Below are 27,288 nucleotides of genomic sequence, written 5' to 3' on the forward strand. Positions count from 1 at the left end.
TGGGTTCAAAATTTTGGTATCCAGAGAACCGAAACCAAACCCGACCCAAACCAAAGTATTTCGGGTATCCGAATGTATCTGAAATAGATTTATATATCTAAATATATTAATTATTTTAGATTTAATGTATATTAAAAACATCCAAAATATATAAGATACTCTTAAGTTGTCTAAAATACTTGAAAATATATACAAATAGTCAAAAGTAAATATCTAAAATAGCTAAAATATACTCAAAACACCAAAAAATACTTGAAATATCTACTGATTCTCTATCAAAATATTCAAACCAAACCAATTTATATGTTAAGTTTAGGTATTCTAACATATGTTATTCAAATTTATTTGTAATATAGTATTTTATTTACAGATTTTGAGTAATTTAAACTATATATTGAATTTTAAAATTTTAAAAATCATTTAAATGGGTTATCCGAACCCGAACCGAACCCGCAAAGATCCGAACCGAACCCGAACCGAAATTTGAAAATACCCGAATGGGGCTGAAATCTTTAACCCCGAAAACCCAAAACCCGAATAAACCCGAACCGAACCCGAACGGGTACCCGCACGCCCACCCCTACTAGAAATTTTGGAATTGGTGAAAACAAAAAGCAACGAAATTACACATCTCTTCCACCTATGATCTATGCATTTGTTGCTATTTTGGTGAGTGATGAGATGCCTTTCTTGGGCCGGTTTTTCACGTTTTGGGATCCGTACTCTGAAACCTCATTAAAAATACCTTTTGATCATTATCACTTCGACCATGGGCAATGCCCTTTTTGGCTAAACAAATCTACTCTACATGGCCAAGACCAACCCAGTCTATGGATGGACACATTCCAAGCATATTGATAGTTGTTGATTGTTTGTAGATTTTAAAATAAATTTTGGTTTTAGATTAAAAAACACTTGACAAGTCATTCAAAATTTAGATTTTAGCTTCAGTTTTTGTAAAAAAGCTTTATTAGTCATTCATGAGTTTTAACAAATAAATTTCTTAAAGTTTAGGGAAATTAGTTTTTCAAATTTTTTTTTATCATTTTATGAACAAAAACCAAAATCTGCAAAGTTTTTTTTGGCAAAATTTTACTTTTTAAAACCAATAATCAAATGAATGTTATTTTATATAAAACTCGCATAAAATTTGCATGATAGAATATAATTTCTATAATAACATAAAATAAAATTTTAATATTTAGTTCTATGAAATAAATCTATGTATTTTATCTATATTTTATTTTCTTTATTTTATTAAAAACCATTGAGGTATTATTTCTATAAAATAAAATTATAACATAATTTGATACGTTTATTCAAATAAAACAACAACTAAAATTAAAAAGAATTAAATGCTCTATTATATTGAAAAATAAATGAAAAAAATTATCATTCAAGCTTAAAAAACAAAATCTACAAAAACCCAAAAAACTAGAAACTAGAAACTAAAAGTTAAAAACTAAAAACTAAAAACTAAAAACCAAAATTATGTACACGGATCTTTCGAAATGATAGTAACAAAAATAGTGAAAATGATTGGGAATATGAAATATTAATTAAAGAGACGAGAGTATAAAAGTAGAGAGTATTATTACATATCCTACAATATGTACAATACATACACTCATTGAAGAAGAAGACAATATATTTATGCTCCATTCTACAAGCCTGATAATTATTTCTCTAGACAAGATGACAAAATATAGATGTTCCATTGTATAATAATGTAAGCTAGACTCGTACTTGGTTCGAGGTAAGAGAGCTACTCATTGCAGCTGAACCGGAAATCACTACCAACTCCAAAGATCTGTGGAATCCAAACCATTGACACTAGTTTCACCACACCCATAAATAGCGCCATGATGATGATGAAGATGTTCTTCTTCACAGACCAATATTTCTTGCCACACTAATTGCAAGTCACTCTCAGTGGAAGAACCATGATGATGATTCTCTTCCTCTTCCTTCATCGTGGTCGTCAAACTAGGACTATCTTCAGAATGCATAATGATCTCATCATGATGAACACAAGGCTTGATCTTGGGTGCTACTTCTTTGGTGTTACACGTGTGGTTTCCTATGTATGTGATGTTGAACATCTTGGATTCGGGCTCTAGCTTCTGCACTTGCTTTGTTGCCTTGCACCCTTGTGTGAATTTATGTGTGCACCGAAAGTAACTTCTGCAAAACATTAATGAAAAAGGAAAAATTTAGACCAAATGTATATATATTTTAAATACAGACAACATAGGTTCTAGATATAAATGCGCCTCGTGTATAATAATATCCCGGCAACATGTCACATATCAATATCTCATATATGGATGAATATACAACATGGGTAAAAAATAACCTTGGGAATTTGGCATTAAGAATCTCCTTTTGTCCATACTTCCTCCATGAAAATGCGTCCTCAAGTACGGTCGACTCTACAGTCCACGTCTCCGATCTTTTCCTGCTCAAAAATGTTGTAAGTAAATTAAATACATTTGGCTTTTTATGTAATTATTATTCTTGCGGCCTAATAAGCTAAATATCCTGTTTATTTGTGGACCAACTACAACACTAGATCCTTAATGATCGCCTTCTTCATTGGTATGAATCCAAATCGATTGATATTTACATTGTATGATAAATATATAAAAGAAAATAGAACCACAAAAGATTATACAAAAATTCTCTATCGTGATGGTAAATAAGTAAAAACGGGGACATAAGATTATAACCTAATGGTTTTTACTAATACCACAACCATGTAATAATTAGCTCGGAAATAAAAAGAGGTAACCGAGAGAGGGTTAAACTTACTTTCTTTTGTAGCATCCTCTTTTACCCTTAACGGGTCCAAGTCTTTTCCGACTATCACCGGAATCCTCAAGCTTGCCGTCGTTGCCGCAGGAAGCATTTTGAGAGCCTTCAACGGCGGTGACAAGAGAGGAGGAGGAGGAGGAGACGGGTTCTAAGGAATCAAGAGCAGAGATTGAGTTATTGAAAGATCCCAAGATTTTAGCCACCAGATCATCCGCTGAGTCAAGACCCAACCCATGTTGAAAGAGGAGTTGCTGAAGCTCAGTGGCCACCTCGCGGCCTTGAACGAGTTGGTCCCTAGCTTTTAGCGTTATTGCTTTGTTATTATTAGCAATATCCATTTTGGTGAAATTGAGAGAGTTTTTGGAGGGTTTTTCTCTCTTTATTGGTGTGGGTGATATGATTAAAGGGAAGAGAAGTGTGTGTAAATATAATGGAGATAAGAAACTTGCAATGATGAGATCTTTTTTTTTTTGGAGAGAGGAAGATGGGAGGAAATGAGAAGGAAGAGAGAGATGGGTTAAGACAAGAGAGTGTGAAATAAACTTATCCACACTTTTTCATTTGCTTAGGAGAGCCCCGTGACGTTAGCCCAAATGACAGAGCGATCACGTCACTCGTCCCTTAGTGGGAACGGAATAATACATAGTTTTAATCAGCCTTAGATCGAAATTGGCATTTTCACCGAGAACATGATTAACAGAGAGTTCTTAGGGTGGGGTTTTTAGCAGAATATAAGAAACCGTTTTTTAAAAAATTAAGAGACGGTTTCTTAGAGCATGATTAACCCGGGGTTCTTAGGATGAAGTTCTTAGCGGAAGTTAAGAAACTGTTTCTTAACTTCCGCTAAGAACCCCACTCTAAGAATCCCGGGTTAATCATGGTCTTATATTCCGCTAAGAACTTCACCCTAAGAACTCCACCCTAAGAACCCTCCATTATTCATGCTCTGATTGCATGTCATTTTCTGTTAGAATCCAACTCTTATTTGACCTAGTAAAATAGTGATTACATATATACTCCCTCCGTTTCATATTAAGTGTCGTTTTAGAGAATTTTTTTCGTTACAAAATAAGTGTCGTTTTCGATTTTCAATGCAAAATTTATTAATTTTATACAAAATTTATTTTTCTATTGGTTGAAATATGGTTAGGTGTATAGGTAATAGTGTTTTTTTATAGGAAATGTACAAAATTAATTATTTTCTTAATCCGTGTACCGAAACCTAAAACGACACTTATAATGAAACAGAGAGAGTATTGATTAAGTTGAAATAATCATATGAATAAAAAGTAATATCCACTTTTTGCTATAACAGTATAACACTATAACTCATTCGCTTTCCAGTTACACTAGCCTACCAGGTAACTTCATTAATTATAAAATACGGCGTATCAAAACTCAAAAGCAAAACGTCTCAACTTTTCTACTTTATTTTATAATCTTTTCTTGAAAAGTAGTAGTCACTTTGGATGCATTTTCGTAAAACCTCTATAAATTAATACTCGATAAATTAATAATTTCTATAAATTAATAAATTTTACTGGTTCTAACTTAAACCGGTTCAAAATTTGACACAAATCAATAAAATAATAAGATAATATTTTTTTAGAAATTTTCATATAAATATATGGTCCCATTAAAATTATAAATTAATAATTTATATGTATGCATATTTTATATAAGTAAGAATCTATTATTATATGGTTTGTTTTATATTCACAATGAAATTATTTTTATATTTTCTTAACACTTAATATATTTTGATGAGATTTAGTAATATTCTATCTAAAACAACATTTAAATTCTATGCAATATATATTATATACACCAAATAATATAATAAAATTAATATAAATGTCAAATTTCAAAAAATAACAATTAATGTCTGTACAATAAAATCAATTTTTTTTCTTATTTTCGAATAAATATATCTTAAAATAAGAAATCTAAATAAGGAATTTTTTGTAAATTAATATTTTTATGAATTAATAAAATTTCAAAGTCTCAATATTATTAATTTATAAAGGTTCTCTGGTTAGACATAATCCCTAATTTCTTTTAACAAAGAACATATGTTATGTTGCGAAAAGGTATGATTATATTAGCTTGTATTTTTATATCTATTTAAGTTACTTCTTTTGTCGTAATATCATAGAAACTATTTTAAGAGGTGTTGATAGTCGACTCACTGGTCCCTCACTATCTTAATGCATCATCGTATGTATATATACATCCGTGGATTCTCTTCGCTTAAAGATGCCTACTTGGTATAGTCGCCCTCGCTCATCTAACCAAGTATTAACTAAAGATTGGTGATATATATATTTTTTTGAATATTTGTAAAATTTGTTCAAAGAAAACTAACTTTTGTACATCAAATGTGTCTGTTTAGATCTTACTGACTTTTAAGATAAAACAGAAGATCATATGTCGGATAACAGAGCCTAAGCCCTTGAAACAAACCAGCGCTGCAGCAGGCCTTCATAGTTTTTGTGTCCTGCAGCTGAAACCGTGAGGCACCAGTTACGAATCTGTCTGTCAATCATCTTAATTAACCAAAGAGGCAGGGTTCATAGGCGTTGCGCCATGACGTCGATCATTTCTCTCCCTCCATATAGAGTGAACCGATACCTGCAGCATATACCGCAACAAGAATCTTGTTTTAGAATCCAGTGTCGTGTCCATTTTCAGTTGGAGAAGAGCACCCCAAACTGTAGAGAAACAGGTACGTATGAGCCCTTTCGTTAAGAGGGATCACACTTCCGCAGAGAAACCACATTCGAAGAAGATGTGGTCGCGGGTCATAGTCACTTGGTTGCAGAAGATACACGAAGAGTTGATACCACTGTTCCAAGCAGCCATACGATCACCTGTGGTTAATCTGTTGTGAGTAGCTAACCAGGTGCAGAAAGCATATTTTGGGGTTGCATACTGAAACCAAATCCCCGAGTGCCATTGGACCTGAGGATGTACTTTTCGAATCAGATGCCAAGTTCTTTTGGTACTGAACTGTGCCCGATAGTTGTCTTCACTCTGTTTCTATAAGGAGACATATGCTCTTTCTGTTATTTGGTTCCTTTGATTCTCCAAAGCCGACTCAAACAAGTTGTAGAGATCCATCCGGTGATTACGTTTGCGTCGAGCTACAGCAGATGCTACTGAAGCCGTACCTGAAATGCCCATCTCGATACAACCTCTAGCTCCTACCAGATCAATTAAAGGTCCCATATCTGTCCAAGTGTCATACGAAAACGAAGTTGATAGTCCATTTTCAACTTTCATCCGGTGAAGAGCCTTTGCTTTGTCTCTATACTTCAGAAGTTTACGCCACATCCAAGATCCCGAAGAGGTATTTGCTTTCACTGTCCAAAAGTTCCCATTCCGAACTAAATTCTTCTGAACCCACTTAACCCATAGTGAAGATCGCTGAGATGTTAACCGCCACACCAGCTTCAAACAGCTGACCATATTTGCTTCTTTTAACGGCCGCAAGCCCAGTCTCCCTTCTTTCTTTGGCGTGCAGACTATTTCCCATGAAATCTTGGATTTCGTAGGATTCAAAGTAGGACCTGACCACAAGAAAGCAGAGCAGAGACGATCTATTTCCTTTAGGCATTCTCCTGGCAGTCGAAAGGAAGACATCCAAAAATTTGTTATGCTCATAAGAACCGAAACTATTAGTTGGAAACGACCTGCCATTGATAGAAAATGATTGGTCCAAACACTGATGCGCTTCCTTATCTGTTCAAGAAGAGGCTGATAGTCTTGAGTTTCCATACGTTTAGTAAGGAGAGGAAGCCCGAGATATCGAACCGGGAGTTCACCTGATTCAAACTGGTACTGCGAGTGGACTACTTGGCGAGTCGAGTCCTGCACACCTGCATAGTAGATGGTCGATTTCTCCATGCTTATACGAAGGCCTGATATCCTGGCAAAGTTATCAAACACCGCAACTATGCTGTCAATGGAGCGAATTTTGCCGTCAGTAAATACTAGGATATCGTCAGCAAAACTCAAATGGGTCAGTCCAAGATTCTTGCATTTTGGATGGAATCCAATCTTTCGCTCCAGAGCTGCTTTATCTAGAAGCTTTGAAAGAACATTCATACTGATGACAAATATATAAGAAGAGAGAGCACAACCCTGCCGCAGGCCTCTTTCGCTTTTGAAAACCCCCGCTAGTTCTCTGTTCACCTGAACTGAGAAGGAAGCTGTTGTGACACACAGTAAGATCCAGTGAATAAACTTCGGGGGAAAACACATAGCCTCAAGAGTGTTAAGGAGAAAAGTCCACTGCACAGAATCAAACACTTTTGAAATATCAATCTTGATTGCACATCGCTGAGAAATTGAATCCTTGTGGTAATCTTTGACTAACTCTGTCGCTAGGAGAAGATTTTCCATAAGTAACATGTCTTTAACAAAGGCAGATTGGTTGAGGCTAATGAAATCTGGTAAAGTTTCTTTCAGCCGATTAGCAATAATCTTTGAAATAACTTTATAGATAACATTACAGCATGAAATCGGTCGATAGTCCCTCATGTGACGCGCCTCAAGCTTCTTAGGAATGAGAGCTAAGATTGTTGTGTTGACTCCCTTAGGAAGAAATCCTTAGTAAAGAACGACTGAATGGCTATAGTAAACTCAGTGACTGAATGGTGATATTTATATAAACCAAAAACTACTTTGATTGGAAATATGATAACGAAACAGTAGAAAACTATGTGAATCTGTAGACGTTTATCACTTTTTACAGTTGCGCAGGTACATGAGTTTTACTTCAGTGTTGTAAAATCAGGGAACTAACACGATAAACTTAAGCCGAATTTTTCCTTTTGATTCCTTTATATAATTTCTAAAACACAAAAAAAATGGTAAACCATTCCCCGATTCCCCGGAGAGAGAATGTGAAAGCTCCGGTGACCACGCGTTGTGGAAATCTGGTGTGGTGCGGATTCGAATTCAGATTTCTTGGAGATCCACGGAACGCGTTGACCATCCGACCACGTACACATGGTTAAGGACTATATAAACATGAAATTTCCTATTCTTACTTACAGCGCGTACTATATTTTCGATCCGCAGTATTTCTATTATAATTTTAGTGGTCCTTATGGAAAACCACTAAGATTTTCTAGTTAGGTAAACAATAAGTTTTTGGTATGCAAGTTAAAAAAACAGTTGTATGCAAGTTTAATACTAAAATACAAAAAGAAGGTTTTTGTTTGTTTCAGATACTTTTTTGTTTCTTATGATTCTGCCAGTTAATAATAAATTTTCTTAAGAAAGTTTCATTTATCTAGTATTATATATTTTATATAAATCAAAATTTTAGAAGCTGAAAAACTGTGCTATCAATTTTCATACAGAAATTCTTCCATGTTATTATCATTCCATTCTAAGTTAAGTTTATTTAAAAAGGGTTAAGTTTATTTTACTGTCGATTATATATATATGTATGTATTCTTATCGTAATCGGTTTCATAATATAAAGATCAAACATGCACACACGTTAGATAATCCATTGATTTTTCTTTGTGAACGTTTTTATTTAGAACATCTCTAATGTATTACTTTATTTTTATTTAAAAATGGTGCAACACCAAAATGGAGTTGAGTTTTACCATAATGTATTACTCAATTTTGTACTCCAAAAAATATTTTCCAAAATGATTTCACTTTTATTTAATTAGTAATTGTTAGTAACACTTTATACTTGTAAAAATTATCAATTAACCCCAACTATCTTATGTTTATAAACTTCCACAAAATATAATTTATTTAAATTAAAAAATTATTATTAAAAGTACAATAATCATATATATATATATATATATATATAGGATATCATATTTTTGTTCAATGATGAGCATTGGAATATTATTTTCACGAATGGTCAACTAATGCATTTATAACGAATAATTAACTTTTTTATCTTTGATTTTTTTAAATCGAGAAACACAATTTTAAAACGGTCATTTTCATCGTTTGGACAATATTTCATCGATTTTGGTAGTTTAGTTTTGAATGATATTCTTATTAGTTTATGCATCTTTATGTGAATTATTAAATATCTATGATGGAAATCATATGTTTTTCATATTATTGTATTACTTTTAAATATTTAAATATGAAATAAAAACATTCAAGATTTAAAGGACCATCGTATACAATGGCGGATCCAGGAATATAGTTTCCCGGAGTCAATATATATTTAATATTATTAAATAAATAAATTTAAATAAAAATTTATCCATCTCTTGTTAAAATTTTGATAAAATTATTTAACTATATATAAAATAAGGTTTAATTGAAAAAGTTGCAAAATAAATAATCCTTTTAGCTAAGATCAACATATATCATTTATGTAAAGATTCATACTTGGGAACGTGGACATGATTTTATTTTGCAGTTAATAAGAGACAATACGATGAATATTCTATAGATAAAATATAAAGTAAATGTCTTTTAATTACTAGGGGCATAGTCTCCGCACAAGCGCGGAGTCGGGTACGTTATTGATGCATTGTGTAGTCTTATGTATGGGATTTTGTTTTTCCGTGTTGTATATAATTTATATTATAATATATTGATTAGGTTGATATGAGAATAACCAGTGATTTCTTATGTGTTGATATTTCATATCTTATGTGTGGACGTCTAAAAGAGTTTCCAATTTTTCTTCATGAATTCGATATCTAGCAACATTTTTCCAATGAATATGTCGGACAGAGACCCACATATCCGCTAAGATTCAACATCTGATATGCTGACTAATTGTCATCCTCATTAGCTATCCAGTAAATCTACAAGTTGTGCAAGTATAAGAAAATAATTATCTACCACAGTTTAAAAACCCCAAACAATAATGAAACCTTTTATTAGACATAGAGCAAGAGAATATACATAACCCTATAAATATGGTCAAGGCGAGATCTTTTAACAGAAATAAAAAATGAATCACCATGAGCTCCTCTCAGGTCTATGCGAACTCTCTTAGTCCGTCCAAGAAGTTGTGTTTCTTTTCATTGGTTGTTCATGTAGTTGTCGGCTATGTAAAAAATTTTGTTCACCTCTCCTGCTTGAAACTACCAATGTGTTCTAATTCGGATTTCAAGTCTAGGAAATTAGTGAATCACTCCATGGTGTAAAGGTCTTAGTGGACAACTTCGGAAAGTAGAACAAACAACAAAGAAAGTTATATTAATCAAGTTTTCAGCAGGACTATGAAATTCTATCAACTTAAAGAGTTTCAATGATACGCGACACTTAATAGAACGGTTTAGAGTGTAATGGTTTATCATCGGATATGAGAGTTAAGCGACAAAGTGGAAGAACCCTAGGCCCTAGCTTAGAGACTGTGAAAAAGAATAGACTATTAGGAGGCTTCTTTGGGTCTGTCTGACGCATCAGCCTTACCTTTTAAGGCTTATATAGAAACTGGGTGTGATAGGCCGCGAGTTAATTAAAATGATCCAACAACCATTAATTCATTGCACAACCTTGTTCGAAAATTCACCGCCGAGGACCGTAAAATTGCCGGAAAAACGTAACCCGGGCACCAACAGTGACAATTTAGACTGATTCGGTCCGAAAATCAGGATTCCTTAAAAAAAATAATTTTTACTCGTTTCATCCTATAATCGAGTAGTATATATAAAGATTCATGATGTTTTCATGAAAATGACAAAAAAATGAAGAAATTGATGTATAACTCGTGAAAAGTTATGAGCCGTCGGAGTCCATATTACAGAAAACCTAAAAGTTTAAAGAGGAAGACAACTTGTAAAAGTTATAATTGCCTTTAATTAAACTTAATCATAAAAACATGCAAAAAATCTCATGGTTTCTATTCGAACTCGGGTTGTTAACCTTTTAAAAATGTGTAAACCAAGTGATATTTATTGTAAGTTTTTACGGATAGATAATATATCAAAACAAAAACATGAAGATGAGTCTCACCAAAGTATATGAAATGCTGAGGTAGACACTCTAAGGAGAGAGCAAAAACTCAAGCATTATAATATATATTAGTTTTCCTTTTCGTGATGAAACAATAAGGAAAAAATAACTAGTTTTAAGAAATAAGAAGTTAAGAACGGATAAGGGGTCAAACAAAAATTTATTATGGGGTCATTTATAGAAAATCACTATAGTTAATGAAGAAATTAGTAATTTAACGGTGTCAACTGGCCTCCTAATTTGGTAATATATCTGCTCACGATCATATAAAAAAAAATTAACTCTAAAATAGAGTAATGAGTGAGATTACTCTATAAATGGAGTAACTCTAGTCATTACTCTATTTTGAAGTTAAAAATGGAGTGGAGTTGGAATATATTTTACTCCACAATAATGTTTAGAGTAAAAAATAAAGTACGGTTGGAGATACCCTTTGTAACCTAATTTATCTGCAAACATATGATCACTGACCAAACAATTTTACAGCTCAAATTAAATTAAATAGTAACTACCGACTAATGACTACAATTAGGAAATAATTTTAGTTTTAAGTTATTTCTGGGTTAGCTACCATATATTCCATCTGTTCTGAAATGTAAGATGTTTTGGATAGTATACATTTATTAAAAAAATTATTTTTTACCTAGAAAATATCACTCTAATTATAAACTAAAAACTATTCAACCAATTACAAAATAAAACTATTAAATTTGATTGGTTACACAGTTTTTGGTAAACTTAAAGTTACTTAAAAAGATGAAAACATCTTATATTTTAGAACAGAAAAATTATTCTAAACATCTTATATTTCAGAACATAAGGATAGAGAGTAGTACACCTTCAGAAAGCCAATAACTTCTGTTCAGATTTGAAGGCAGATTCATAAATGAGATGCATTATCAATGCTCAAAAGTGTGGTTGTTGAGTCACAACTTTTTCATTAATTGAAAAAGTTGGTCTCTAGTCGAAGTTTGTATGTAATGAGATATAAAACAATTGGCAAATTCATTAATACATATTTTAGGACGGCATTTTTCTAATTTAAAAGTCTTTGCTCACAACGCATCTTTAATATAATGAGAATAGTCTCAGAGCTAGGCCGACCAATAGAAGAGATCCAATAAACTATAGCTATTTGATAACAAAATTATTGATTTTGGTCATCGCCCATCGGAATAATTTATGATGTTAAAATACTGCTTTTTCAAGCGGATGATGCGAGGAAAAGTAAATGGGAGAATAGGTGTTAACACGGAAATAAACGATAAAAAATTATTAAAAATATACTTGTGCTTAATGTAATCTGAACAATTAGCTGTCTTCTTAGAAATTGTTTATTGTTAGTATCATCCATTAACAAATTGGAGTTGCCCTGTTGGTCCATGCTAGGGATTGATTTCCCTCTAGTGCGAAATTATTAATTCCACATGTGACGACACAGATATGAGCTCATGCTTACGATCCATTTGAATATCCGGGAGAAGATCCATCCGTGGGTTGCACTTCCCACCCGAGGTTAGATCTGTGTCTTTAATAGACCCGTATTTAACCTTTTTAAGTTTAAAAAAAAACAAATTGGTATTATAATTACATCGATTGAAAAGCTCCCCAGTGGTGACCTATCTTTTGTTTTTGGATGGCGGCCTATATATGTCTAATTTAGAAAAAGTACATTCCATTTGCATTATTCCATTTGCATTATTTATTTCCTATAATACAGTATGATAACACTTAGAAAGATTTTTTTTTTTTTTTTTGGTAACTCTGGTATCTGGGCAGCCACATTCCCAACTATTTTCCGTAGGGGGTCCAGCGCCCCAACAGAAGGGATGTTAAATCCGTTGTGGCCAAGGCTCGAACCCGGGTGACGGACAGTATAGCTGTACCTCCTTTACCACCAAACCAAGAACACTTGGTTAACACTTAGAAAGATTGTAACGTTTGTGTATTGCATCGAATGCACTGGACATCGATTTTCAGTAGAGAGATAATTAGTTACTGTTAAAAAACATTGAACCCACCTCTTTTTTCTTTCCTTTTTAAATAAATGAACTGGCCACTAGTTTGAAGTAGCTAAACCCATAGTTATATAACTTTATAACTTCTATTAGCATGGCGCGGGAAGTTAAAAAATGTTTAAATTACATATTTGTGATTACGTATATTATAATTTAGCTTGACATTATACCACATTTTACTCGGATTTTGAAAACTGGACTGGACCAATTTAGCTTAACATTATACCATATTTTACTCGAATTTTGAAAACTGAATCCAACCGACCGGTCCGACTAGTCTGACTGTGAATGCTGGACTGACCGGCCTGACTGTGGATCGTCTATATACCCGAGTATAATTTAAGTTAAAATCCAGATGTAATCTAAAACGCTAAAACCAGTTAAAAACCGGCAAGACCAGTGACCAGATTTAATATTAGAATCCGGTTTTCTAAATTGCATCATTTTCTCTTTTTGTTTTACAATTTAATGCAAATATCATCTTTTGTTTAGGAGATATTTCTATGTTTACTCTCTTTTTTTAACTTCAAAGCAAAAAAAAGCAAAATTTATTAAATAAGTTCTCATTTAAAACAAAACTTATGATTTATATAAATAATATATATATATGTATATATTTATTAGGCAAACCCGTAGTTATATAACTTATATTGTTGATATTAATCCCTAATCATTACCGCTATTATATTGCCTAGTTCCTAACCTATGCTCACACCTAAGAGGCTAAGACTAAGAACAAAACATGTTCCATCGAGCAAACTCTTGCCTACCATTGCAAATAAATGAACTAATCTTAACAAAAACTATTTCTATTGTAATTCTACTCATACAGTTATGCCCACTTTTCTCTATTGCAACAAAGTTTCTAACTGTTTTAAGAGAATATACTCATTTCTAAAGACCCCTTATATATATTCCCACATTTATCATATCTTTTCAATATCTTCACAGCTCCCTTTTATCCATGCATGTTTATATATACTCTTAAAAACATCATGTCAAATTACTTGACACATGCATAGAGTTTTAAGTTTTAACGAATAAACGCTTTTTTAGCCACGATAAACTTCAAGTTAAGTTCCATCACGTTATTATTCTAACAGTTTTGATGAGTAGGTTCAACCTTATATAACGGTCAACATATTACACTTTTATTATTTTAGGATCGCATCTTAAATTATATATTTTGAAATGTACATATGTATAGACATATAGTATATGTTTTAAATTTTCAAATGGATCAGCGTATAATTAATGAAATATGGTAGTAGTGTGGTCATCAAGTTGTGTAGACAACTAGCTATTATGTCTATGTGCGATGTTTAAGTACTCGAAAGACAATTTAATAAGAGGTGGGGGGGGGGGGGGGGGGGAGGGGCTACTGTCTGTGGATAAGATATATGGTGACTGATCAATCACTACATGACAACACCCCTAGCTAATAGGACATTGCTTCAGCATGTTGGAGGTTGTACTATTTTCAAGAAATTTATGGCATAAGTAATTTATATTACACACGTACTGTAAGATTTAGGGTTCGGATGATATTAATATTCAAATTAATTGACCACACAAAAAGCTGATATATTTTATGAATATTTTAAATTGAGGAGGGGTTGAAATTGTAGATGTTGCTTATTAGTGTTTTATGTGATTAACAAACATTGAATTATAAATTTAATCGATTAGGGTGATTAATATTAATCATTCAAAAACTTGGTTTAGCCATTCTATACGGTTCAACAATTTCAAATGATTGGAACGGTCAGTGAACGTGGATCAAACATGTACAGTTGATTGAGATGTGTTGATAGAATTATACCCCTGTTCGTTTCTCTAACGCGCGTCAGAGAACAGCGACCAAAAATTAACAAGTATTTGAGAGGAATTTCAGTGGAGTGTTGTTACAGAGTTGCCGTCGGCGAGTGTCGCTGCTCCTCGTTTCTTCTATTTTATCGTCGCTGTTTAAATCAGCGTCACCCGCACATACCTTGAGCTGTCGCTAGCGGCGAACATTAGCATATTTCAGCCCTCTTTTCCTATTGGTTGCTGAGCTGTCACTTAAAATCCTTTTATATTTTTGACTGCTGGTTTTTGACGCAGCGTTTTGAAAACGAACAGGGGTGTATGACAAAAAGTGGTGAGTGGGTATCGTATGCTGAGGCCAATAATTGTACAAACCAACCCAAAACATTTGTTTTTTACCAAATTAATGTGGTGAGATCAAAAGGGAAAACTACACAAAGGAAAAATGGAGGAAGCTTCATATATCATGTCTACAATGAGAAAGTTCTCATTGGAAAGAGAATATTTTTTGTTTGTTAACATACTGATAAAAATAATTATAAAGGAATTTACATGGAAAAATACAAAAATGAAGATATAAATTGATTAATTGTTATAAGAATAATCCACAAAGTTGAAGTCGCAACATTTTGGTAAAGAAACGGAAGCTTCTTCCATGACTCTCGTGCTGTCCCTCAAATATAGTCACAATCTCCATAGATTCGATTTTTTCTTCCAAATCCTAAAGTCGAATTTATATTATATGTTGTTTAATTGTTTTTAGTTTAAATCATTTCAATAAATGTGTTCTCTTGTAGAAAGTGACATGACAACATTTCGAACGACTGAGAATTTCCAACTCGAATATATATATCAATCATTTCAAGATACGTTTCATTTTTTCCAAACATGTAAATCATACAAAAAAACCCAGTGAATTCGTCACACAAAAATTATATTAGTAAGTTATAACTTATATATGAAACGCAAAGAAAACTACGGAATTGCACTTTCCATCCAAAAGCTTAGGAAAAATTAAGATACAGCTCAGCTCATGGGTGACCTAAAACAACTGAGGATAATCTTTCGAACCAAAACCCAACATGACCATAAATCCACGCCTTGAGCTTATGTAATAACTAATAGGGTTAATTAAACTTTTAACAGCTAGGTTCATATATTTGTTCAAAAATAATAATTAGGTTCACATTTATCTAGAAAAAACAACTAGGTTCATATACATGTGTGAGGATGTGTGAGTGCAGTTCTGAACTTTTAACAAGTACGTTCATACATATAGTATGTGTGAGTGCAGTTATGAACTTTTAACAAGTAGGTGGGTTCATACATAACTATGGTTCTTGATAATTTTTAACATCAGTTTGTGCATGCATGTTAGCATGTAAGGATGTGATAACGAATGCTGGTTATGCAACTCCCTCTCATCTCATTAAATAAAACTCAATGAATTTTCAAGAGAGGGGAAATTTTGCAACCAAGGGAAAGTTGAAGATATACTCCCAAACCTAGACTTGTAATCAAGGTAAACTAGACTAGTAATTAAGCACTAATTATTGTACTTTTTAAAGGTGAATTACTCTTGTACAGAAGCGGTGTACATACACACCGTGGGTTTTGGATTTGATTTGATTTTTTGTTTGGTTTGTTTCAAACCCTACAAAATGAGTAGTAGTTGACCACTTGCTGCACCCCGTGAAGAAGAATGATATAATCACGTTAATCATGTACGATATGATATTGCTTGAATGTTCTTTTCTTTCCTTTTTTATGATACAGCTGAATGTTCTTTTCTTTTGCTTAATGTTTTACGCAGATTGTTAAGAGGTTTGGAACTCATGACGTTACATGAGATTGTTTTACCTTTTCTGTATGAGAGAATCCATTTGCAAAGAGACAAAAGGAAAAGAGAAGTACTAAGCTAAATAATAAATTACGTTATTAAAACGGCAGGTTGTTCGCTTATATAGGTCCAGGATGGCATGTAGTCTATAAAAAAGGTTCGTCTTTTGAAAATTCGAGAGAGAAAGGAATCATCCATTTGATTGGTTAAGAAAAGACGTAGAGGACAAGTAACAAGGAGGAATGAGAGTTCCTGAGTTTCTTGCATTTGTCCGCAAAGGTAACTCTTTTTTTTTTTTTTTTTGGTTCATGAATTCACTTGTTTTCCTAAACCCATATATATAGCTCTGAATCTACTTTCTTCAGACGCAACCTGTAATCCTGTGTGTTTAAGTAAATGAAGAGCATATATAGCTCTATAAAAACACCTGTAGAAAACCCTTACATGTAATCCAGTCACTTGCACACATAAATGAAACAATGTACAGACTTATTTAACAATGTCTTCAAGTTTACTTTGCCAAGGACAATACATCAGAGAGTGATCCAGATGAGTTGGTGGGAGAACGCAGTGGTGAAACTATGTGGGAATGCATTGGTGAACGCATCAGGATATGCCGTGGGGAACCAATGGGAGTATCAATTGGTAGTGTACTAAGAGGTGAAGTTTGCGTTTGATATAACGTATGACGCAGACCCACAACCTCAGAGGTTCGTCCTGACTTCTCATTCTCTTTCTCAGATGTTGGTGTGTTTTCTTCAGTGTCACCTTGTTTAAAGGTCTGCCTTAGATTCACTATAACTTCTTGAGACGTCTCCAAATCAAACGTGACCCACTCTTGCTCTAGTGTGTCATCAAGACTGAGCCTGAATATAGTTTCCCTTGGTTGGTCCAGTACCGTTTTTTCATTTTCAAACTTCTCCAAGTGCAGAGATGCTCCATCTTCCACCACTACACCAACAACTTGTAGCTCTTTGGTTTTGTTATCATCCACTAGCCAAGGCTCCTCCTCATCTGGCTCATACTCAGGCACATGAAATGTTGGAGTCATCCATTCAAATGGGTTGCTGTAGTTATCCTCATAGTTGGTTTCATATTCCTCCAAGTGCAACCCCGCTCTCTCTTCCAACAACTCTTGTCTTTTGCTTATGTTCTCATACTCATGCTTGGACTGCTCCTCATGGATCTCTCCTGATCCTCCATCTCCAAGAAGTGATGCTTGAGCCCTTAACTTGTGGTTCCACTGACGCTGAAACGTCAAATCTATAAATTTGCTTGATATGCTCCTTATCTCTTCTTTAATCCCCTTATCTGAAGCTGAATCCACAGCAAAATCCACAAATCTAAGTAAATCAAGGAGAGCAATATCTTCTTTCTTTGTAATAGATAACTGAGAAACATGCATCCTAGACTGCTGAGAAGACCAGTGATAGTACTTTTGATCAGATGTCTCACCTTGGAAACGAACAGGCGAAGCAGCAGCAGAAGGGGCTACTAGTGTAGCCATAAGAATAAGGGGAAGGAGTAGCACTTGTCATCCATTCTCTGCGGATATAAGATGCAGTTTCTGAATGATAACCTCTTTCAAACAAAGGTGGTGATGCCCTCGAACTGTACTTTCGGTAACTACTTCTCACTGGAGTAATACTACCACTACCACTACCACCACCACCTTGTGCAGATTCTTTCCTAGTATTCACACTTGACGCAGGCTGAAACGCCTCCAGTTTCAAATCATAAAATTCGCTTGATATGCTCCTCCTTGTGTCTCTTTCTTTAATCCCCTTCGTTTCCAGGTTAACAGCATCAGTGATTCTGTCTCCAGAGCCCTTGTCTGAAGAACTCGAGATATGAATATCTATAACAACAGTATCTTCAGCAACACTTGTGCCGGAATCCACAAGTCTAAGTAAATCAAAGAGAGTAGTAGTAGTAGCATCTTCTTTCTTTGTAATAGATAACTTAACTACACCGGAGCAGCTTCTCGCTGAAGCAAAAGCATCACCCCTTTCAAAACAAGGTGATGATGATGCCCTCGAGATGTACTTTCGGTAAGTGCTTCTAATTGGAGTTAAGCTGCGGTTTTGACAAGGAAGGAGATGATCCTCTGGAGGAATAGATTTATCATTGTTTTCCTGTTCCAAACGTTTCGCTGCATCCAATAGAAAGAAACAAGAGGACACTAAGGACAAGGAAGAGTGGGGAGTTAGAGAAGGCTATTATTGTACCTTGGGGAATCGAGTGGCATTCGCTGCATGTGTAAATAGTCACATCTACAGGTGCTTGGAGAAGCTTGTGGCACTTGGGACATCTCACGACTCTAGACTGACAAGACAATCCGGGGGCGGGTTTACTACTCATGCCTCTCAACATATGCTTCATGTCTTTACCACTTGCCAACTACGTACCAAAAACACAGCCAGAGATCAAATCCAGAACCGGAGAACAACGGGTAATAGGAAGAAGAGAGATAGAGAGAGAGAAAGAGAAGTCTACCTTAGAACTGAAAATGGAGAGAAGCTTGGGTTCAAGAGTTTTCTTCTCGGTAGAAGATTGAGATCTACTCTGTTTCTTCTCCTTCTTCACCATCATGGTTTGATGATTGACCAATGATGATCTTCTTTTTTTCTTCTTCAGGGTACAAACCTTTTTCTTGATGATCTTTCAAGCAAGCAATGAGAAGAGATATTACTATATGAATTCAGATCAGGCACGTGAAAACTTCTATAAGAATGTTGTAAATATTATGATCTGAAACATAAGTTGACGTCGAGCTCATAAGTCTTTTAACGATTTGGATTTGAAGATGGCCAAAGAAACAGCTTTTTATTGGCTCTAGATTCCTTTGTTTGTTTTTTTTTCTTTCTATTTAAAATAGTTTGCATGTTTCTTTATGAGAAACAGCATGAATCACTTGGTTAATTATTCGACGTGCATCCTAGTCCTTTGGCAACGTAAGTCATATTGTTATTCATTGCACATTGAGTTTGAATAATACATTTAACCTTTCTAACTTTTATGTATGTTTTTCTTACACTCGCATATAGTCTCCATTTCCATTACAAATAATTATAAACCTCCATTGCAGTATGAAACCTCCCAAAAAATTGCATTCTATAATCTGTAAGAAATATACATTCTCTATGAATCGAATCCTCATGTCTGATGCAGAAGCATTTAAACCTTGATCATTAGGTCATCTCTGTATAAAATAGTATAAAATAACAAACTAGAAAAAAATCATGTATAAAATTTTAAAAGAATTTAAACATATATATAGAAGAAGAAACTTGTATAATATTTGTTGGCAATACTGAAACCATTTGGTAAAATTACAAAAAGAGAAGTAGATGAAAGTTTCGCAAATCTCATAACACTTACTTCATCCGCAAGTTAAAGTTTATCTGAACAAATCTCTGACAGACAATGGAAAAAAAACCTAACTCTGCTCTCTGTTCTGTTAAGAGTTTATGGTTTTATGAGTTAGAGATCTGCAGCTGCAGCTGTTTTCTTCTGAAGCTCTGATGTTTCTGCACCAACAAGTTTATCCATTTGTCTCCCATCTTTAAGGAACACTATAGTTGGTGTAGCTTCCACATTCCATTCATTACTAAACTCCTGTTTTATTTTCAGAGAAAATTCAATCTCAAATCTCAAAAGATTAGTTTATCTTGTCAAAAACAAAAGCTTCCAGTTTACTTACAGCAAGCTCTTCGACATCAATGGTTACAAATATCATTGAAGGGTATCTAGAAGCAAGTTCTCTGAATATTGGTTCTAATTTTTTACAAGGTACACACCATGAAGCGTTGAAATTCACCACAAGCTGTTTTGATTGAATGGTTATGTTAGTTATACTCTAGTAGAAAAAGAGGAAACGTGTTGAAGAAGAAAGCTTACAATCTTGCCATTGTTTTTAGCTTCTGTGACCTTTTCTTCCCATATTTCGATTCTTGTTACAGGATAGACCATTCCTTTGGAACCATGTTTGCTTCGGGCTTGACCGTTGGTGTTGTTGATGTTGCTGCAGCAGCAGCATATACGTGACCATAACTGTAAACACATACATGCAGTTTTTATATTACTTCTTTCTTAACATAGATTCTGAAGCTAATGGCTAATGAAACATTACATCTACAAGATGTATTATACCTTTCTACAAGAAGGAGTTCTAGCACAGCGATTTCCCATCAACTCTTTACACAATCAAATTTAGATTTGCGTCTCATTCCCTGAATCAGAAGTTTATCAAACCAAACGTAAGAATAAACGAATCTAGGTATGACAAATTAAGAGATCTTAGGAGAGGATTAACCTCTAAATCTTTCCAGCTTTAGATGATTGTTGTTCTTGAAATTCAAAACAGTTTAACCCTAAAGGCAAGAGAACGAAGGTAACAATTTTTTGTAGGGAATACAAACACAAGAAGAATACAGATAAGGAGGGAATCAAATCACAAGAACAGTCAATAAGAAACAATGCAACGTTTTTTCTTGTGGTTCTTCAACGGAAAACTATTTTCTTGACAATGCAGATGGATTTGATGATCCATAATAACCAATTGCTAATTTTGTAAAATAGACAACATAGATGTTTAAATAGATACTAACCGGAAAGACAGAAACTTTCTTTTCCCTCAAGCCAAAACCGGTTTACGTAAGACACAAACCAAAAGCAGTAACATAGTATTCTGTTTATATCCACTGAAGATGTTAACAAAGCGACTAAGAGCTATCTTTTTCAAGCTTCTCGGTTTCTTCACGTTGCTTCCTTTCAGCTTCTAGAAGTTCTCTTTCCTCGTCTTCTTCGTCCTCAATTCTGTCAAGATTATCAAACTCCTTTGCCGCTGCCATTGCTTTCACCACAGGATCTCTCAACTCAGATATCAAACCACCACCAACTCTGTACTCTTCTTCATCACCGATAAGGAACAAGCGTTGATCAGGACCAGACGCCATTGGTATATCCACTGCCAGTAGCTTCATGTCATACTGAACAAAAACAGACATGAGCATCAGAAATACACCAAAACTCGTATGCAGATTGAAAGTAGATGAAGCAAAAAAAAACCTGACCTTTCTTCTTCTTGACTTCAACACTAACGAGACCCTTTCTCTCAGCACCTTGTACCGGGAACAGCAGAAAGCAACGCTTGCTCCTAATTGTTGGCTTAAACTTTTTTAATGTAATGCCACCACCTGACATCACATAAGCACGTAAGTCTGATCCTGTCAGAGGAGCACCCATAACTTCAAGAATGTTAGCCGCTGTGTTCAGCTTCCTCATTGCAATCCTATAAACTTTATCAGGATTTATCGTGAACCTTGCACGAAGGTATAAACCCTACCAACAGAAAAATAGGGATAATAGTATGAGCACTCATTCTTAACAACACAAGCAAATAAGTTAGACAAAGAAGGTAACGATATTGCAATAGATTAACAAATGCAAGACTGATTAAAATTTTACAAACAGAATCATAATGTGCCTGTATATCTACTCCTGGTTACCCTCAAAGCTATCTCAATTGTTCAATTTCACATCTATACACTATAAAAAAGTACTAAATATGTTTGAAAACTAAGAACAGTTCCACATTTTCTATCATTATACCACTGAACCAATCCTAAGTTGTCTCTCAAAGTTCAAGACAATCCAAAAGTTACAATAGATAAGCACAGAAAGAGCGTAACACTTACAGCAAATGCGACAATGGCAGAGGAGAGAGCAAGGAAGCCATACTTAGCCATACCCTCAGAGAGACCAACGAAAGTGCTAGCAATCCCAAACATGACCCTCCAAAGGAAAATACAAACGAACACACCTCCTGCTCCAAACACCACAAGGCTATTCTTCTTCCAAACGCATCAACATGCAACCCTAACGCCACTCTGTATCTACCAACACTCGAACTAACAGCTCTCATCGGCTTCTCAACAACCTTCCTCGCAAAACTCCCATCCACTTTACGAAACCCAGAGGTGGAAAACAGCCTAAACGCCGATGCAAAGTTCACGTTTTTAAAGCGGGGTTTAACCGAGGCAAGTCCGCAAATCTGGGAAAAGCCGACGTTTTTCGTAGTGGGTATCGACGAAAAGGTGTGGAAACTGGATTTAGGATGAAACTGAGTAAACCCATTTGACGGAAAATCCGCCGGAGAAGACGAAGCGATGAGCTTTGAGCGGCTAACTGTGACGGGGTTGACGACTCGAGTGTAATGAAACTGAATAAGTCTGTGAACTGCTTTGAAATCAGAGGGCTTCACCATGTCCTCTAGAGTTTAAATCGAACGTAGAAAGAACCCTAAGGAAAAAAAAACTGTATGATCCTTCTTCTCCAACCTTCGCCGTCGTCGGAGCTGCAAGACTGGTGATCTTTCGATGATGATTGAATTTGAAAGAACAATGTGGGCCTGGCAGACTTAAATAATGAGCCCATTAAGATAATTAATTATAGAGAACAGTATGGGCCGAGCCGAGTCGTATTGGAACAAGCCCATTAATAGAAGTGTCAAAGATTCTTTGCCTGTATTAGAATAAAAGTTAATTATTTATGACGACAGTTGACTAAACCCATACATATCCAACCTATTAAAATATTTAAAAAAAAATAAAAAAATCGGAACTTTTCGACGAAGGTAAAATTGTGCACAAGTAGTAAGAGAGAGGGAACCTATCCGTAGCGAAGTCATCGAAGAAGGTAGAGAGAGGGAGATTGTTCATCGTTGAATCAGCCACCAGCAGCAGCATTGATCCTTGGCTCTATCTCTTCGTTTCCAATCGGTGAGGATTTTTTATCAGAATCGACGATCGTTTCTTCGTTATTGGTTTGATCGGAATCTTAGTTTGTGGCTGTGTTTGTTCGGGTAGATTTAGATTGGAATCTGGCCTAATAGGATTTTAGGAGTAAGAATTGTTGTTTGATGCGATCGTAATGTATGATGAATGAACAGATGCTCAGATAGTGTTTTCAGGTAGACGAGGTTCTCTCGATCATGGTGGAAATTGATTATGCAAGTGGTCTTCTGATACATTGACTATGTGGTCATGACTTGTTTTGATTGGAGAAAGCTTTGTTCATCTGTTTGCACTTTGCGTTTGATTAGCTTCTTAAGTTTATACAAGGCATTGTGTATTAGTCTTTGTTTGATTAGGATTGTGAAGGTGGTTAGTGTTTTAGGGTTTGATTATGACAATGGTTTGGCATGACTCAACTCTTAACAATTTTGTCTTTGATTTGCTTTGTTCGATCTTATTGGACAGAGAGTCTCTTGAAGTGGGGATTGATATTTACTTTTGTTAGTTTGTTTTTTTTTTTTTATTTTAGCTTGCAACTGTTAAGGAACAATGACTTCAACTCTTTACAACTCGCAAGGGATCCTCCACCCACGAGGGTTTAGGTCTCCAGAGCCAGGTTTTGGTGACAGTGATGGAGCAGAGTTGGTTTCTGTTTCTTGGAACCAGGATTACAGCTGTTTTTCTTCTGGGACCAGCCATGGTTTCCGGATATATAACTGCGAGCCTTTCAAGGAAACGTTTAGGCGAGAGCTCAAGGATGGGGGTTTTAAAATCGTGGAGATGCTTTTCCGGAGTAATATCTTGGCGCTCGTTGGCGGTGGACCTAACTCTCAGTACCCTTCGAACAAAGTACTGATTTGGGATGATCATCAGAGCCGCTGCATCAGTGAGTTTTCGTTCAGGTCGGAGATTCGTGCAGTGAAGTTAAGAAGGGATCGGATTGTCGTTGTTCTCGAACACAAGATATATGTCTACAATTTCATGGACCTAAGACTTCTTCATCAGATTGAAAACCTGGCGAATCCAAGGGGATTGTGTTGCCTCTCTCATCATATGAATACATCTGTGCTGGCCTGTCCAGGTGTTCGTCGAGGAGAGGTCCGTGTTGAACATTTTGGGCTTAACATGGTACAGATCATTAACGCTCATGACGCCAATATCGCGTGCATGACCATGACATTGGATGGACTGCTTCTTGCAACTGCCAGTACAAAGGGAACTCTGATTAGAATTTTCAACACAATGGATGGAACTCGTCTGCAAGAGGTATACTTTGATTAAGAATCATCACTGCACCCATGTGCTGTGTATGTCACATTTTCTTAGGCAATGGTTGCGCAAACATACTTTTCTGTCATGATTCATAAAGAAAAGACTTTGGTACTAGTTAGTAACATTAAAGAATTAGTTAGATAGCGTTGCTGATTGATTAGTCTGCTTTATTAAATCTAATGCTGCATTGTTTCAGGTCCGAAGAGGAACGGACAGAGCAGATATCTATAGCATTGCTCTTTCACCGAATGTGCAATGGCTGGCAGTATCAAGCGACAAGGGGACTGTCCATATTTTCTCTCTTAGAGTGAGGGTTTCTGGGGAGGACTCACACTCCACTGAACATGAGACGTCTTCAAATTCCCTGCAGGCTCTTGTAACTCCAGCCAGTGGTGTCAACCCTGGTTCGTCATTGTCATTTCTGAGAGGTAAGATAAAATCTAGGAGACATCTGAAAAATAATTAGTGTTACCGTGAAGTATGATGTTTGCTGTTTCCGTTAAGAATTGCTTATACAGAGGAAGAATAAGCCGCTAAACAATACCGAGACGGTAAAATTGTGAAACTTCCAAGAAAAAACTTCTTGGTTTATGAGGAGGATCTTTTGTAGCTTGAATCCATAAAAATCAGTGAACTCAATAGTACTGCGTTGCTTAGATGTGGAAAGTTCATGTGTTACTAAGAAAGTTATTGCCTGGACCAACGCATGCTTCTTCTGTCTTGTACTGAACATATACATATAATGTTGCAGGAGTTCTGCCAAGATATTTCAGCTCGGAGTGGTCATTTGCTCAGTTCCATGTACCAGAAGTCACCCAATTCTTTGCAGCATTTGGTGCTCAGAACACAATTGCTATTATCGGCATGGATGGAAGGTAACAAGCCTTTCTAAATCTCTCTTAATACATTCGCATCATCATTCACAATCAAGCATATGTGTTTCCATAATTCCATTACACAAGTCATTATATCATATTACCATAAAGTAACCACAAACTTATGTCTGAATTATCGGCCTTGCAGTTTCTACAGATGCAGTTTCGATCCAGTGAACGGAGGAGAGATGACTCAGCTTGAATACGTCCGCTTTCTGAAGCCGGGGACCCTAAAATAGCCAGAACGTGTGGTCGGGTTCAAGTTCTAAGTACATAACCACTGGCTTTGTATATACATTTGGTGAAACTGCGTAAGAGTTGATTCTTCCAAGCTTTACTGGATTAAAGGAATTGTATTCTTGATTGGGATAATGTACAAACCAATACATGGACTCCTTGATGAGTTTCCCTCTTACAGGATCATAAAGAACATCAACTTGAGTTTTCTAGTCTTACCACCTGTATGCCTTTGAGCAACGTCTTTGCCGTGAGCACAATATTTCTCGGATCATACAAATTGTTAAGGAAGGAATGATGTCGCCTATGAGAGCATTTTTAATAAAATTTTGTGTTTATATGTAACTAGTACTCGGTGTTACAAAAAAAAAAAAATGTAACTAGTACTCGAAATTTTTTAAAATGAAAACACTAAAAAAAAATTGGTTTAAAATATAAACATAAGATCTAATAATATAAGATAGATAGCTCCAATTTCCTTTGAATTATTAAAATGTCATCAGAATAAAATAGACAAAACGAAAATTGTTGATCAATCTTTTTTCTTAAAATCCATGTTCATTACACAAATATTTAAATCTTGTGTAAAATTTAAGAGTTGAAGTAAAAAAAATTTGTCGAGTTCTTTCGGTCAATAATTATACTTTGAATACAAGACGTAAAATAAATAAATAAATTTGTATAAAAGAAAATTTAATACAAATAATAATTAAACAAAATAAAACATTTTAAAATAAAATTAGAAATAGCTGTTGGACCAAACCTACTATCTATTTATAGAAAACTATATTTAAACTAAAAAGCAAATCTTTGAAAATATTTTACTACTAAATTTTTATATCTCGCTTTTTATACAATAATTTATATTATTTACTGAATTGTGTTAATTTGATTATGTTATGTATATATGTATGTAGTTAGTGTTAGACGTGATTTGAAAACACCATAAAATTTTCAGAGCAAAAAAATTGGAAATACTTTAGTTCTTAAGCTCAGCTGTCAAATCATGAGAATCGCAAGTTTGAGCTTTGTTGGTATCTAACAACAATATATCCACCATTAGCAATGATATATTACTCCACCAAACTGTATCTTTCCAAAGGCGTGTTGCCATTAATATTGTATAATTTTATAAGGTTAAAACAAAAATAATTAATTAAAATGGTATTGTTTATATATACATAAAATGGTTTAATAAAAATAATTTATATATACAAAATGATATATGGAACTTGAGTAATTATCGATATAATGATATTCTTTCATTAATACATGTTTTGTGCAGAATTGTAAAGTAAATGAAAACGTGGTTTGGCTTACAAACATTATACAAAACCAATCAGTTTATCAACTAAGTACCATAATTTTCTTGTGTTAGAGTGTTTAAGAAAAATATAAATAATAGTGATGAGTTTTGCGTGGCATTAATTCTCAACAAAAAGAATAGTGTAAATAACTTAATATGAAATCAAGAGAAGAAAAATTTGATTATATAGAGAATCATGAAGATATAAAACATAATTGTGAATATAGATATGTATATCCTTAGATATAAGAATATACATATCTCAATAACGATATTCACAATTATGTTTTATATCTTCATGATTCTCTATAAATTATTGGTTTGTTTCATTTGGATGTTAGAAGTTATATTTACTTTGAAG

The 27,288-nt window shown here is 34.5% G+C and overlaps 3 protein-coding genes and 1 non-coding gene across 4 annotated transcripts; 1 reads left to right on the top strand and 3 right to left on the bottom strand.

Annotated features, from left to right (window-relative positions):
* Nucleotides 1-1,669: 1,669 nt before the first annotated feature.
* LOC106367975 (probable WRKY transcription factor 70) lies at nucleotides 1,670-3,152 on the bottom strand. Its single transcript, NM_001316245.1, is given in 3 exon segments — nucleotides 1,670-2,184; nucleotides 2,357-2,458; nucleotides 2,812-3,152. Coding segments are annotated over 3 exon segments (834 nt in total). The 3' UTR covers nucleotides 1,670-1,793.
* A 16,599-nt stretch (nucleotides 3,153-19,751) lies between these two features.
* On the bottom strand, nucleotides 19,752-20,920 carry LOC106364924 (putative thioredoxin H10). The gene is made up of 5 exons (XM_013804404.3): nucleotides 20,756-20,920; nucleotides 20,593-20,672; nucleotides 20,341-20,493; nucleotides 20,144-20,266; nucleotides 19,752-20,058 (listed from the first exon to the last, which is right to left on the bottom strand). Exons 2-5 carry the CDS (start codon nucleotides 20,629-20,631, stop codon nucleotides 19,924-19,926), a joined length of 450 nt encoding a protein of 149 aa, XP_013659858.2. The 5' UTR covers nucleotides 20,632-20,672; nucleotides 20,756-20,920; the 3' UTR covers nucleotides 19,752-19,923.
* A 136-nt stretch (nucleotides 20,921-21,056) lies between these two features.
* On the bottom strand, nucleotides 21,057-22,902 carry LOC106364942. Its single transcript, XR_007327137.1, has 3 exons — nucleotides 22,140-22,902; nucleotides 21,511-21,783; nucleotides 21,057-21,431 (listed from the first exon to the last, which is right to left on the bottom strand). It is a non-coding gene; the product is annotated as an uncharacterized LOC106364942 (transcript).
* Nucleotides 22,903-23,012: 110 nt separating this feature from the next.
* LOC106367981 (autophagy-related protein 18d) lies at nucleotides 23,013-25,839 on the top strand. The gene is made up of 5 exons (XM_013807844.3): nucleotides 23,013-23,222; nucleotides 23,767-24,503; nucleotides 24,706-24,937; nucleotides 25,261-25,384; nucleotides 25,533-25,839. Exons 2-5 carry the CDS (start codon nucleotides 23,787-23,789, stop codon nucleotides 25,621-25,623), a joined length of 1,164 nt encoding a protein of 387 aa, XP_013663298.2. The 5' UTR covers nucleotides 23,013-23,222; nucleotides 23,767-23,786; the 3' UTR covers nucleotides 25,624-25,839.
* The last annotated feature ends 1,449 nt before the right edge of the window (nucleotides 25,840-27,288 follow it).

The sequence above is a fragment of the Brassica napus genome, chromosome C8 (genome assembly GCF_020379485.1).
Source record: "Brassica napus cultivar Da-Ae chromosome C8, Da-Ae, whole genome shotgun sequence".
In the NCBI taxonomy this organism is placed as follows: Eukaryota; Viridiplantae; Streptophyta; class Magnoliopsida; order Brassicales; family Brassicaceae; genus Brassica; species Brassica napus.